General features: G+C 33.3%; 1 protein-coding gene across 1 annotated transcript in view; it reads right to left on the bottom strand.

Moving 5' to 3' along the window:
- Positions 1-10028: 10028 nt before the first annotated feature.
- Positions 10029-16300, bottom strand: part of LOC142334089 (T-cell immunomodulatory protein) — a 77375-nt gene continuing 71103 nt past the window's right edge. The window contains exons 11-12 of the mRNA XM_075381772.1: positions 15677-15821; positions 10029-10284 (exon numbers count right to left, since the gene is read on the bottom strand). Of these exons, the coding sequence (XP_075237887.1) occupies positions 10163-10284; positions 15677-15821 (267 nt within the window). The 3' untranslated portion in view covers positions 10029-10162. The remainder of the gene's footprint in view (positions 10285-15676; positions 15822-16300) is intronic.

Here is a 16300-nt window from a genome sequence, read left to right as displayed (position 1 = left end):
TATTTTTAGAATAATTTTTTTTATATGTACTGTATGTTTCTATAAGAATATATTACTTTCATATTAATCTCTGCCACTCGTCTTGAATTATTTCAACCTCTAAACCAAAATCCATTTTCTTTATTTATTTATTTTTTCAAAAATTATCATCTTATAAAATTTTTAATGTTAAATTTTTTTTACAATATACAAGTTATAGCCAGAAAGTAAGTTTCATTTCTAAACATCAATGCTCCAGTGCTATGATCAGATTCTACGCATGAGTATGCTTTATCACCTAGTATGATTTTATTAGGAAGGGATTAATGGTTGTCACATTAGTCAGATCTGTGCACCCTTCAAAGCATGTGTTAATAATATTTTAAAAAATACCCACACTGCATTTGAAATGTCTTGTGATCTATTTCTTGATTGTAGCATATATTAAACCGGTTGAAATTCATTCTAAGATTTGCAGCATTTTTGGGGAAAACACCATGAGTGATTCCATGATATGGAACTGGGTGCTGTTGTTTAATGAAGGATGCAATATGATGAACAGCACGAACGACCATCTTTGATTACTAATGGTTTGGTGTATGTAATAGATGACAAGATTAAAAACGACAGATGATTTACCATTACATCTCTTACTATGCATTTTCCAAAAATAATATGTAATATTTTCTACACTTACACTAACACAGCTTCCATTTTTAAAAAAAATTAGTGAAAAACTTCTTTAGGTATTGTTTTGAGTTTGGCTAGCTATTTCACTTTTATCTCATCTATTATTGAAAAACATTGTCCCTTAAGTGTCTTTTTAAGTCTGGGAAATAAGAAAAAATGCAGAAAACTATGTCTGGAGAACAGTGTGGTAAAAACAGTAAGAACAGTTGAATATGTAAAACCGTATGCGCTGGTGCACTATCATAGTGTAAATTACATGAGTTGTTTTTCCAAAGTTTTGGTTGTTTTCTCCAGATTGCCAAATGCAAATTGCATAAAACTTCTAATAAAAAAAATTTATGTCAATATAAATTGATAGCAGTACTCATTTTTGACTGTATGACCTTGCGTACAGTAATTGAATTATTGTTTCTTCAACAATTCCTCTGTAGTTGAAGAAAACTGTTAGAAGGATCTTCATATTTGACCAGACTTGATATGCTCTTTTGGTCTTGGCTCCTCAGAAACTTCCTCTGGCACGATTGTGTCTTTCTGTTGATTTCATAGTCATAACCATGCTTTGTCACTAGATGTGACACATTTAAGCAACTCTGGGATGTCAGTAAGCAGTTGTTACATCATGCTGTTTTTTGTTGAAAATCTAGCAGTTTTGATATAAATTTGGCTGCCACCTGTTTCATGTTCAAAACAGTAAATAATGTATCGCATAAGCTATATGAAATTGCTATTTCTTCGGCAACCTCTAATGGTGATTCTGTGATTAGCAAGAACAATCTCTTAAACTTTTTCAACACTTATCAATGATTGATATGCTTGGATGCCCCAGACCTTGTGTCATCTTCGATGCTTCTCAGCCTTGAAAGCTCATGGTTTTCCACTCATATACTCATTTGTGACATAGCATTGTCGCCAAAGGCCTTCTTTAATGCAAAGTTTCAGACAAATTCTCCTTACAAAAAATCGCCAAACACATAATGCTTTTTCACTTACCAAACACAAAGTGTTGTAGATGGCTAAAAATTAACTCTTATATCGCTGACAGTATTACCAGTAAACAGGAAAAAGATCAATTCAAAAATTCTTCTTGCTTGTTGATCAGACCTTGTAGATCAGACCTTGTATATGATTTGTGTCTGCATCATTCTAAGATGTACTCCTTTCTCCCTGCTGTGTGACTTAATAATGGGGTAGGAAATGTAGTAAAATAGAAAAGATTTTTATTTCAAAAAACAGTAAAATTCTTATCTTTGTATGTTCTTGATTTATAAGCACGGTTCCCACAGGCAGAAAATAGAATAAACTTAGGAAAAGTCAGAAATTTTCAAAGAAAATCAGGAAAAATTTCAGAGAATTGCAATTTTAGAGGTGGCTACTATATTAACAGATCTCTTCTTGTGGAGAATTTGCACAAAGATGCAATAATTTATCAACGAAAAGTTTTTGCGCAATTGTAGATGCAGGGCAAGGAGTATGTCAGTTATTTCTGTGCAACGTGTGTTTGGGTTGAAATTTCATAAGGAGCCATCAAGTGACAATTCGTGCACGGTATAAACAATTCAGTGAAACCGGTCGCTTGTGCAAGCAAAAATCAACTGGTCGTCCATCAACATCAGAAGTCAATGTCGAATGTGTACGTGCAAGTTTCATTCGCAGCCCGGAAAAATCGACTGCGGCTACATGCAGAGAATTTGAATTCGGAAAACAATAGTGTGGAGAGTTCTCCGTAAACGTTTATTATGTAAACTGTACCTTTTTGTCCGAATAATTGACGTAGTAAGCAAATGTCGTGTTTTGAAAATATAAATGCGGATTAAAAAATCCCAGCTTTATATTAATCAATTTTATTGATTTTTTATTTTAAATTCAATTATATTATACAGCTTTAAGAGAAAAATATTTAGTTTGACGAGTATTTTAAAAAACTACCTTCTTGTCCGAATAATTGACGTAGTAAGCAAATGTCGTGTTTTGAAAATATAAATGCGGATTAAAAAATCCCAGCTTTATATTAATCAATTTTAATGATTTTTTATTTTAAATTCAATTATATTATACACCTTTAAGAGAATGTTCTTTAAGATAATGCAGTTCCCAGCGTGAGCACAGTTTTCGATAATTTAAGTGGCGGTCACAATTTTATAGACAACACTTCTTGAAACTTGAGGAAACTCTTCAGATAGCAAAAAAATCTTAAAGTCTGTTTTCTCTCATTTTTCATCAACTTTTTGCACTAAATGCTCAGTCCATTCGTGGAAGTTCATCCATTCTGTTCCTCATCATGAACATTCTGGTGGCTATGTTTAAAAGCTCTCATCGGTCATAATGTTTTCTCCATACACTTCACTGATCTGACTATGAATTTCAGTTGCTTTCACACCTTCAGCACTAAGAAAATGAATCGCACTACATATTTCACAGTCGACGGGATTCTCAATCAGCGGAGGCATTTTAAATACTCGCAAACATATTCAAATATTTCTGTAATGGCATCTGTCTTGTCAACAGATGCAGGTTCACAGTGCGCATGTGTGGAATGCCAATCGCAGCAACAGGATTTCAAAACAGTACTTATTTGAAAACATGCCTCATATATACAGAACCGTAGGGAATCCTTTATACCTTTTTTTGTTTTTTTTTCTTCTGTTAGCCTCCGGATCCATCATAAGGTACTATACTTCAGAGGATGATGTGTATGAATGTAAATGAAATGTAGTAGTCTCAGGTCGACCATTCCTGAGATATGTGGTTAATTGAAATTGAAATCCAACCACCAAAGAACACCGGTATCCATGATCTAGTATTCAAATCGTATAAAAGTCTTTAGTAGGATTTAAACCTTAGAACTCACAACTTCAAAATCAGCTGACTTGTGTTGACAAGTTAACCAATAGACCAATCCGATGGGGGTTTTGATGTTAAATTGATTTTTAGAAGATTATTGTAATTTCCATGTTTGATATTTTTATAAATAAATTATTTAGAAGATATTAATTTATAAAAATTAGATTTAAGTTATTTTAGAATAATCTAACAAAAATCTTACAATGAAATTGTAAACTGTTCAGTAAGAATCTCGTAGATATCATTTCTTCCGCCCAAAAAACAACAATTTCAATATAAATAAAACTGTTTTTAACAAAAAAAGGTAATTTCTATTATCAAAATCTGTTATTAATTTAGAACTCTGTTTAAAAAAAATACATGTAATAATAGATATACAATGATAGATAATAAATAACATTTAAGCATTCCATACTAGAAGAAAAAAAAATAAAAATTTGTTACAAAACTCTTACCGGCACGATTTCATTTCTTTGTAATATATATCAAATTTTTTTTTGTCTTTAGTCATTTGATTGGTTTGATGCAGCTCTCCAAGATTCCCTATCTAGTGCAAGTCGTTCCATTTCGGTATACCTCCTACATCCTACATCCCTAACAATTTGTTTTACATATTCCAATCGTTGCCTGCCTGCACAATTTTTTCCTTTTACCTGTCCCTCTAATATTAAAGCGACTATTACAAGATGCCTTAATATGTGGCCTATAAGTCTGTCTCTTTGTTTAGCTATATTTTTCCAAATGCTTCTTTCTTCATCTATTTGCCGCAACACCTCTTCGTTTGTCACTTAATCCACCTGTCTGATTTTTAACATTCTCCTATAGCACTGCATTACAAAAGCTTCTAATCTTTTCTTCTCAGATACTCCGTTCGTCCAAGTTTCACTTCCATATAAAGCAATGCTCCAAACGTATACTTTCAAAATCTTTTCCTGACGTTTAAATTAATTTTTGATGTAAACAAATTATATTTCTGACTGAAGGCTCGTTTCGCCTGTGCCTATTGTATTCCACATTTTATATCGCTCCCATTTAGTCCATCTTTAGTAATTCTACTTCCCAAATAATCCCAAATTCTTCCACCTCCATAATCTTTACTCCTCCTATTTTCACATTCAGTGGTCCATCTTTGTTATTTCTACTACATTTCATTACTTTCGTTTTGTTCTTGTTTATTCATGCGGTAGTTCTTGCGTAGGACTTCATCCGTGCCGTTCATTGTTTCTTCTAAATCCTTTTTACTCTCGGCTAGAATTGCTATATCATCAGAAAATCATAGCATCTGTATTTTTTCACCTTGTACTATCACTCCGAATCTAAATTGTTCTTTAACATCATTAATAGCTAGTTCCATGTAAAGATTAAAAAGTAACGGGGATAGGGAACATCCTTAACGGACTCCCTTTCTTATTACGGCTTCTTTCTTATGTTCTTCAATTATTACTGTTGCTGTTTTGTTCCTGTATTTGTTAGCAATTGTTATTCTATCTCTGTATTTGAACCCTAATTTTTTTAAATTGCTGAACATTTTATTCCAGTCTGTTGCACCAGTCAGTTGCAGAGAACATATAAGCACTCTCTCTATACAGAAATGTTCTGTGCAGCAAAGAGCTCTTGTCATGTAAATATTTGCTGTAGTCATCAGTATTCACAAATGAGCTTTACCATTTATACACATAGTACATCCCACACCATGTTCAGCTTTTTGAACCAAGAGTAAATAGGCAGTTTGGTGTTCATATAAAGCAGCCAAAGGATTGTTATTAAAGTCTTGTAGTTTATGTTGATAGGAAAGAGCGATATATTTACTAAATATCTTAATAGTAAAATCTCTCTCGTACAATCTAATGATGTTATGCCAGCTTCAGACATTAAACTAGTTACTGGGCTTATATAAAAGAAACTGAGGCATATCTGATTCCATTACCATGTATTATGTTTACATTACACATCTTACTATGCTTGCCATCATGGGGGATACGTGAACTATGGAAAGGGTCTCTATTACACTTGCTATCACATTGACCCAGCTGTTTCATTACCAGCTTTAATGGCACTGTAAGTGCATTTCCAAAATCATTTACCATCTTTTACGGTCTGCAAGTGGCCAAAAATCCAGGGTCAGGCAAAGGTATGAAAAAGTTTTGACAAAATACTCCAAACCCTTTCAGTCAACTGTATGTATGATGCGTTTTTGTAGTAGATGAGTATACAATACCATCTGCAATTTAGAATTGATTGAATCAATGTTGTATATAACTGCACTAATCCTTCTTTATCTAAGCCCAAATTGATATTTGATAAACATTTAATAATGTTTAGGACTTCCTTGCATCTTACATTCAAATCCTGTATATGTAGTCCCAAATAGGTAATTTATCTTATAGCAGATTATCTGTACATTATCTTTGTATTGATTTGCATGGTCATCAGTTGTAAAAAAAAAAAACTACTACGATGAGTATTTTTTTTGCCACAGAAGAGTAACCAGCTCACTTTCTCTGGTGCAAAATTGAATCTGTTGTTGATTCAGGCATTTATTATCTTTGTTCAGGCTGGCACCTGAAGTACCACATGGGTTACGGCACCATGTACATTACCATGTATTATGTTTACATTACACATCTTACTATGCTTGCCATCATGGGGGATACGTGAACTATGGAAAGGGTCTCTATTACACTTGCTATCACATTGACCCAGCTGTTTCATTACCAGCTTTAATGGCACTGTAAGTGCATTTCCAAAATCATTTACCATCTTTTACGGTCTGCAAGTGGCCAAAAATCCAGGGTCAGGCAAAGGTATGAAAAAGTTTTGACAAAATACTCCAAACCCTTTCAGTCAACTGTATGTATGATGCGTTTTTGTAGTAGATGAGTATACAATACCATCTGCAATTTAGAATTGATTGAATCAATGTTGTATATAACTGCACTAATCCTTCTTTATCTAAGCCCAAATTGATATTTGATAAACATTTAATAATGTTTAGGACTTCCTTGCATCTTACATTCAAATCCTGTATATGTAGTCCCAAATAGGTAATTTATCTTATAGCAGATTATCTGTACATTATCTTTGTATTGATTTGCATGGTCATCAGTTGTAAAAAAAAAAAACTACTACGATGAGTATTTTTTTTGCCACAGAAGAGTAACCAGCTCACTTTCTCTGGTGCAAAATTGAATCTGTTGTTGATTCAGGCATTTATTATCTTTGTTCAGGCTGGCACCTGAAGTACCACATGGGTTACGGCACCATGTACATTACCATGTATTATGTTTACATTACACATCTTACTATGCTTGCCATCATGGGGGATACGTGAACTATGGAAAGGGTCTCTATTACACTTGCTATCACATTGACCCAGCTGTTTCATTACCAGCTTTAATGGCACTGTAAGTGCATTTCCAAAATCATTTACCATCTTTTACGGTCTGCAAGTGGCCAAAAATCCAGGGTCAGGCAAAGGTATGAAAAAGTTTTGACAAAATACTCCAAACCCTTTCAGTCAACTGTATGTATGATGCGTTTTTGTAGTAGATGAGTATACAATACCATCTGCAATTTAGAATTGATTGAATCAATGTTGTATATAACTGCACTAATCCTTCTTTATCTAAGCCCAAATTGATATTTGATAAACATTTAATAATGTTTAGGACTTCCTTGCATCTTACATTCAAATCCTGTATATGTAGTCCCAAATAGGTAATTTATCTTATAGCAGATTATCTGTACATTATCTTTGTATTGATTTGCATGGTCATCAGTTGTAAAAAAAAAAAACTACTACGATGAGTATTTTTTTTGCCACAGAAGAGTAACCAGCTCACTTTCTCTGGTGCAAAATTGAATCTGTTGTTGATTCAGGCATTTATTATCTTTGTTCAGGCTGGCACCTGAAGTACCACATGGGTTACGGCACCATGTACATTACCATGTATTATGTTTACATTACACATCTTACTATGCTTGCCATCATGGGGGATACGTGAACTATGGAAAGGGTCTCTATTACACTTGCTATCACATTGACCCAGCTGTTTCATTACCAGCTTTAATGGCACTGTAAGTGCATTTCCAAAATCATTTACCATCTTTTACGGTCTGCAAGTGGCCAAAAATCCAGGGTCAGGCAAAGGTATGAAAAAGTTTTGACAAAATACTCCAAACCCTTTCAGTCAACTGTATGTATGATGCGTTTTTGTAGTAGATGAGTATACAATACCATCTGCAATTTAGAATTGATTGAATCAATGTTGTATATAACTGCACTAATCCTTCTTTATCTAAGCCCAAATTGATATTTGATAAACATTTAATAATGTTTAGGACTTCCTTGCATCTTACATTCAAATCCTGTATATGTAGTCCCAAATAGGTAATTTATCTTATAGCAGATTATCTGTACATTATCTTTGTATTGATTTGCATGGTCATCAGTTGTAAAAAAAAAAAACTACTACGATGAGTATTTTTTTTGCCACAGAAGAGTAACCAGCTCACTTTCTCTGGTGCAAAATTGAATCTGTTGTTGATTCAGGCATTTATTATCTTTGTTCAGGCTGGCACCTGAAGTACCACATGGGTTACGGCACCATGTACATTACCATGTATTATGTTTACATTACACATCTTACTATGCTTGCCATCATGGGGGATACGTGAACTATGGAAAGGGTCTCTATTACACTTGCTATCACATTGACCCAGCTGTTTCATTACCAGCTTTAATGGCACTGTAAGTGCATTTCCAAAATCATTTACCATCTTTTACGGTCTGCAAGTGGCCAAAAATCCAGGGTCAGGCAAAGGTATGAAAAAGTTTTGACAAAATACTCCAAACCCTTTCAGTCAACTGTATGTATGATGCGTTTTTGTAGTAGATGAGTATACAATACCATCTGCAATTTAGAATTGATTGAATCAATGTTGTATATAACTGCACTAATCCTTCTTTATCTAAGCCCAAATTGATATTTGATAAACATTTAATAATGTTTAGGACTTCCTTGCATCTTACATTCAAATCCTGTATATGTAGTCCCAAATAGGTAATTTATCTTATAGCAGATTATCTGTACATTATCTTTGTATTGATTTGCATGGTCATCAGTTGTAAAAAAAAAAAACTACTACGATGAGTATTTTTTTTGCCACAGAAGAGTAACCAGCTCACTTTCTCTGGTGCAAAATTGAATCTGTTGTTGATTCAGGCATTTATTATCTTTGTTCAGGCTGGCACCTGAAGTACCACATGGGTTACGGCACGAAAGCTTGCATATCCAGATGGTGATTGCCAGTGCAAACTTTCTCCATCAGGAGAGGGCTATTAAATGTGAGGGCATGAGAGACAGAAGGTAGAACTTCGCCATTCCTTCTCATCCTTCAATTACTCATTGCATAGACAACTCCTTAACATATTCTTGTGAACAATTTAATAAATCACTATAATAACCTTTGATGTATTGAGAGTGCTGTGAGTATCAACATATTCATCAAACACCTATTTTGCATAAAACAAGTTCTTCTGTGACTGATGTCAATTGTCCTGACATAGAGACCGTTGATAGTCTTGGCATATCTTTTTTAGTGCCACTGGCGCAACCAGCTATTTCACAAGTAATATGAAAGGGCTTACCATTGTGAAATTACCATCTTCTCTTGTAATTACCAGATAGTTAGGTGTGGATGATTTGTTTCTCATGGCAGTTTTTTGCAGACTCATCACCGCAATATGAATTTTTACTGTCTCAAAACTCTTATTTTGTTTCGCTTCTGGTAACATGGCTAGTCCTAAACAATTCTGTTTATTTGAACCCTCTGCCACATAAATTGTTCAACTTACTACTACTTAATTCCTTACTATTAATTCCATTACTTACTATTAATTAATCCCTTCTGCAGGAAGTCTAACCACCTGGGTACACTCCTACTCCAGGTCTACCAACCCTGGAGGTCCGATCTGGTACTCCGGTGAAACCAGCATATGACTTACTGATATGTCCTGACAGAGAGCAAATTACAATCTCTGCAGCAACTCTAGCCCTCTACTGACCAAAACCTTCAGGGCTCCCATGCATCGATACACATCTTACTATGCTTGCCATTGTGGGGGATACATGGACAATGGAAAGGGTTACACTTGCTATCACATTGACCCAACTGCTGCATTACCAGCTTTAATGGTGTTGTAAGCGCATTTCAAAAATCATTTACCATTGTTTACAGTCTTCAAGTTGCCAAAAAAATCCAGGGGTCAGGCAAAAGTATAACATTTTTGACAAAATACTCCAAACCCTTTTAGTCAACTATATGTATTGTACTTATATAGAGCTGTTACCACCTGGACATGGAACATATAAGATGGTATGGTCTGTATGTGGAGATTATCTATTTCATTAGTAAGTTTCTTATTTTTATTATTAATATTTCTTTTAGAAGATTATTGGGGAAAAGTATGTAAAAAGATTCTGGTGATTCTAAGAATAAAAACATTAAATTTTTCATTCAATTTTATTTATTTTTTCTACCTTTATGAAAATTGATTTGTATTGACATTCAAGCAATATAAAAAAATGAATTAATACAACTAAACTATTTTGAATAAATATATATAAAGAATAAACTGATTAATTGATAATTATTCTGTTTCATCTGTATTCGGTAAATTAATTTCTTCCTTAATCTCACTTAGATCCAATAATCTGTTATCCATTTTTAAAATACCATCACAGAATATACAGCTGTTATCTTCCTCTGTAACTAAAAAACAAAAAAAAAAAACAAATAATAGTAATAATAAACATAAAAAAATCTGATGTGGACACCACCTGACTTGTACGCCTGTTAAATTGCATATACACATTTTTTTAAATGAGAAGTACATATAATTTTATTTCATTAATAACTTCTGATATTTTTCCATAATTTTTTTTATTGTTATTATTGAATTATTATTTATTGTAATTTTTTTTACAATCAGATAATAGTAATTATTAATAAATCAATATATTTAAATTAAAAGAAAAAATGTTAAGAAAAAGGAGATGAAGTCAGATTGAACCGATGTCCTTCTGGTAAAATTCAAATATTTCATTAATTGAAATTTTATTTGGCTATAACTCTAGATCCAATTAAAATAAGTACCACTTATGAAATACCATTTTACTGCAGTTATAAGAAAGTCCAAAATCCAGATTTTTGCATTTTGGGCTTTTTTGGACACATTTGGTTCAGTCGATTGCAATTAAAAGAGGGGAGATGCACGGCTGCATGTCACAAAAGTCCTAAATAAAAAATTCCAACATCCTATGGCTAATCGTTTTTTAGTTATGCAAGATACATACGTATGCGAGTACATCACGCCGAAACTACTCAAAATGGATTCAGAGATTCTCTATTTCGATATTTCCGATTAAATCTGATAACCAAAATTTTTTACTATCACAATTCTTCCTTTACTTCATTCAAGGAAATAAAAATAGTCATTGGTATATACAGTTACGGACTTGCATGTGATTTTGATGAATTTGTAATATGGCTTATTTAGGAACTTTCTTTTTCCGGTTAGCTTCCGGAATCACCTTAAGATATTACTTCAAAGGATGATAACTATGAATGTAAATAAAGAAGTGTAGTCTTGTACAATCTCAGGTCGACCGTTACTGAGATGTATGGTTAATTGAAACCCGACCACCAAAGAACAACAGTATCCACAATCTAGTATTCAAGTCCTCCTCTATGAATCATGAGACCTTGCCGTTGGTGAGGGGGCTTGAGTGCTCAGGGATACAGAGTAGCTGGACCGAAGGTGCAACCATATCGGAGAGGTATCTGTTGAGAGCCAGACTAAGGAATGATTCCTGAAAGAGGGCAGCAGCTCTTTCAGTAGTTGTTAGGGGCGTGAGTCAGGACGACTTAAACGGCCGTATCAACATCACTCAGTCCTCTGAGTACTGCGCAGCTGAAAGCAATGGAAAACTACAGCTGCTTTTTTTCCAAGAAAATGTGGCTCTCTGCATTTTCACATAGCAATAATGGAGGCGCCTTCCTTGGTAAAATATTCCGGAGGTAAAATAGTCCCCCGTTCGGATCTCCGGGTGGGGACTACTAAGGAAGGGGTCACCAGAAAATTAAAAAATAACATTCTACGAGTCGGAGCGTGGAATGTTAGAAGCTTGAAAAAGGTTGGTAGGCTAGAAAATTTAAAAAGGGAAATGGGTAGGACAAATGTGGATATAGTAGGAATTAGTGAGGTTCGGTGGGAAGAGGAAGGCGACTTTTGGTCAGGTGATTTTAGAGTAATTAACTCAGCGTCAAATAATGGGCAGGCAGGAGTAGGTTTCGTGATGAACAAGAAGATAGGGAGGAGAGTGGAGTATTTCAAAACGCATATCGATAGAATCATTGTAATAAGGATAAAATCAAAACCTAAACCGACAACGATTGTTAACGTCTATATGCCTACAAGCGCCCATGATGATGATGAGGTAGAGTGTGTATACGAAGAGATTGATGAAGCAATTAAACACGTAAAAGGAGATGAAAATTTAATAATAGTTGGAGATTGGAATGCAAGCATTGGAAAAGGCAAGGAAGGAAATATAGTGGGTGAATACGGGCTGGGCAAAAGGAATGAAAGAGGGGACCGACTTATAGAATTTTGCATGAAGTATAATTTAGTAATTGCCAACACCCAATTTAAAAATCATAATAGAAGAATATACACTTGGAAAAAGCCAGGCGATACTGCAAGGTATCAGATAGATTATATCATGGTTAAGCAAAGATTTAGAAATCAACTCGTTGACTGCAAAACTTACCCTGGAGCAGACATTGATAGCGACCATAATTTGGTGATAATGAAATGTAGATTGGGGTTTAAAAACCTGAAGAAAAGGTGTCAGATGAATCGGTGGAATTTAGAGAAGCTTGAGGAAGAGGAGGTAAAGAAGATTTTTGAGGAGGACATCGCAAGAGGTCTGAGTAAAAAAGATAAGGTAGAAAATGTAGAAGAAAAATGGGAGAATGTTAAAAAGGAAATTCTTAAATCAGCAGAAGCAAACTTAGGCGGAATAAAGAGAACCGGTAGAAAACCTTGGGTTTCAGACGATATATTGCAGCTGATGGATGAACGTAGAAAATATAAGAATGCTAGTGATGAAGAAAGTAAAAGGAACTATCGGAAATTAAGAAATGCTATAAACAGGAAGTGCAAACTGGTGAAAGAAGAGTGGATTAAAGAAAAGTGTTCAGAAGTGGAAAGAGAAATGAACATTGGTAAAATAGACGGAGCATACAGGAAAGTTAAGGAAAATTTTGGGGTACATAAATTAAAATCTAATAATGTGTTAAACAAAGATGGTACACCAATATATAATACGAAAGGTAAAGTCGATAGATGGGTGAAATATATTGAAGAGTTATACGGAGGAAATGAATTAGAAAATGGTGTTATAGAGGAAGAAGAGGAAGTTGAGGAAGATGAAATGGGAGAAACAATACTGAGATCTGAATTTAAGAGAGCATTAAAAGATTTAAATGGCAGAAAGGCTCCTGGAATAGACGGAATACCTGTAGAATTACTGCGCAGTACAGGTGAGGAAGCGATTGATAGATTATACAAACTGGTGTGTAATATTTATGAAAATGGGGAATTTCCGTCAGACTTCAAAAAAAGTGTTATAGTTATGATACCAAAGAAAGCAGGGGCAGATAAATGTGAAGAATACAGAACAATTAGTTTAACTAGTCATGCATCAAAAATCTTAACTAGAATTCTACACAGAAGAATTGAGAGGAGAGTGGAAGAAGTGTTAGGAGAAGACCAATTTGGTTTCAGGAAAAGTATAGGGACAAGGGAAGCAATTTTAGGCCTCAGATTAATAGTAGAAGGAAGATTAAAGAAAAACAAACCAACATACTTGGCGTTTATAGACCTAGAAAAGGCTTTCGATAACGTAGACTGGAATAAAATGTTCAGCATTTTAAAAAAATTAGGGTTCAAATACAGAGATAGAAGAACAATTGCTAACATGTACAGGAACCAAACAGCAACAATAACAATTGAAGAACATAAGAAAGAAGCCCTAATAAGAAAGGGAGTCCGACAAGGATGTTCCCTATCTCCGTTACTTTTTAATCTTTACATGGAACTAGCAGTTAATGATGTTAAAGAACAATTTAGATTCGGTGTAACAGTACAAGGTGAAAAGATAAAGATGCTACGATTTGCTGATGATATAGTAATTCTAGCCGAGAGTAAAAAGGATTTAGAAGAAACAATGAACGGCATAGATGAAGTCCTACGCAAGAACTATCGCATGAAAATAAACAAGAACAAAACAAAAGTAATGAAATGTAGTAGAAATAACAAAGATGGACCGCTGAATGTGAAAATAGGAGGAGAAAAGATTATGGAGGTAGAAGAATTTTGTTATTTGGGAAGTAAAATTACTAAAGATGGACGAAGCAGGAGCGATATAAAATGCCGAATAGCACAAGCTAAACGAGCCTTCAGTAAGAAATATAATTTGTTTACATCTAAAATTAATTTAAATGTCAGGAAAAGATTTTTGAAAGTGTATGTTTGGAGTGTCGCTTTATATGGAAGTGAAACTTGGACAATCGGAGTATCTGAGAAGAAAAGATTAGAAGCTTTTGAAATGCGGTGCTATAGGAGAATGTTAAAAATCAGATGGGTGGATAAAGTGACAAATAGATGAAAAGAAAAAATACACTAAAAGAAAAAGAAAGAATAATGACAAATAGATAAAGCGGCAAATAGATGAAGAAAGAAGCGTTTGGAAAAATATAGTTAAAAGAAGAGACAGACTTATAGGCCACATACTAAGGCATCCTGGAATAGTCGCTTTAATATTGGAAGGACAGGTAGAAGGGAAAAATTGTGTAGGCAGGCCACGTTTGGAGTATGTAAAACAAATTGTTGGGGATGTAGGATGTAGAGGGTATACTGAAATGAAACGACTAGCACTAGATAGGGAATCTTGGAGAGCTGCATCAAACCAGTCAAATGACTGAAGACAAAAAAAAAAAAGTATTCAAGTCCGTACATTTAATTACCTTTACTAGGACTTGAACCTTAGATGATTTGCAATGATAATCTAACTGCTAGACCGACCCAGTGGGCTTACCTTATTTATTCGACCTAAGTTATTCGTTAACGTTTTCTTTCTCTTTATATACCATCTTATCTTAATGTTTTTTTATTCTTTCTCTGTTTGCAACATTTTCTTCCTTTGGTTTTAACATTTTCTTCCTCTTTATATTTATCAACTTATCTTAATTTTTTTATTCTTCCCTTGTTTAAACATTTTTTCCTCTTCATATTCTTGTTTTTTTTTTGAGATATATTTCATGTTACCTTTCTGTTTCCTGTATGATTGTTTCTTTTTCTTTTTTGATTATTCACCAAATAATCCAATAATTAAAACTGATTTTTTATACCATAAGGTTGAAATTAACATTTGTAACCGATATACAGGAGTTCACTAAACTGAATAGTTTAATTATTATTAACTTTTATTAATACAACACAACAGAAATCTGAAAAATTTTGTTAAAAGGCAACATTTTTTTTTAATCAACAACTCACGAAGATTCGAATAATACTGATCTAGTAATACGACTAATAAAGGGACTTTTACTCTATCCTAATATTTCATGTAAGATTTTTGAATTAATAATAGTATAAATATTTGATATCAATAAAAACTAACATTTCAGCAATTGTGTAACTGTAAATTTTATTGAAGAATTAAAGGATCGTATCTCACTTGAAATAGGTTATGTGGTGTCCACATCTGATATTTTTTTTGATCAGAGTCTGAAATTTTAGAAGGTTGATAGCTATAATCGTAATTATTATTTATTATAAATTTACAACAATAATAATATTTCTAATCCAATTAAAAACAAATGTAACACTTATTCCTAATTCATCTCATCTGTAACCGTAATTATTCAGTAAAAGAATTAAAAGAAGCAAATAATTTTGATTATAATGAATGAATATACAAATCATATTTACAATATACTGTTAATTACACAGCACATTCGATATTTGATTTAAATTTTTCACCTATTTAATGAGGACCTCTCTATTATTATTTAGTGATATATAATACATCCTTACTTGCATTTTGATGAGCAATTGCACCACATCGTTCACAACGATAGATCCTCTCAAATGAGCACTGAACCAAACTTAATGAACAGCGATTTACTTTATGTCCTTTAAGACAATGAGATGTTTTAAATCCAGTTAAACATGGTACCTGTAATAATTATTAAGGAAAATCCAACAAAATTATTTTAGTACAATTTTTTTTTTTATAGAAAAAATTTCTTTTTGCTTTAAACTCATGTTCTTAACACACTACTCAGAGTATAATTTATCATACTGTAAATATTGTACAGCCAGTGACAAACATGCTAATCGTGGTAGAATACAACAATAAGTAATATTTATTTAGAACTAAGTTTGACAATCAGAGATTGCATAGTTATTAAATTGGCCATAATGTTTCAAATAAGTGATTATAAAAGTATATTACTACATTTCTTTCTGAATCAAACAATGTCCTTTTATCCTTCTTGTCCTTTTATCAGTGCAAAATTGATTCTTGTAAATTTAGATTACACATAATATTTTCATATATTTCAATCCAATTAAAGTTTTTAATACTTTATTTTTCTTTATTATCAGATGTCTTCTCCACATCTAAAAATTACATGAATCTGGGTTTAATTCTACTTA

The sequence above is a fragment of the Lycorma delicatula genome, chromosome 13 (genome assembly GCF_047948215.1).
Source record: "Lycorma delicatula isolate Av1 chromosome 13, ASM4794821v1, whole genome shotgun sequence".
NCBI lineage: Eukaryota > Metazoa > Arthropoda > Insecta > Hemiptera > Fulgoridae > Lycorma > Lycorma delicatula.
This window is presented reverse-complemented; position numbering and strand designations above follow the sequence as displayed.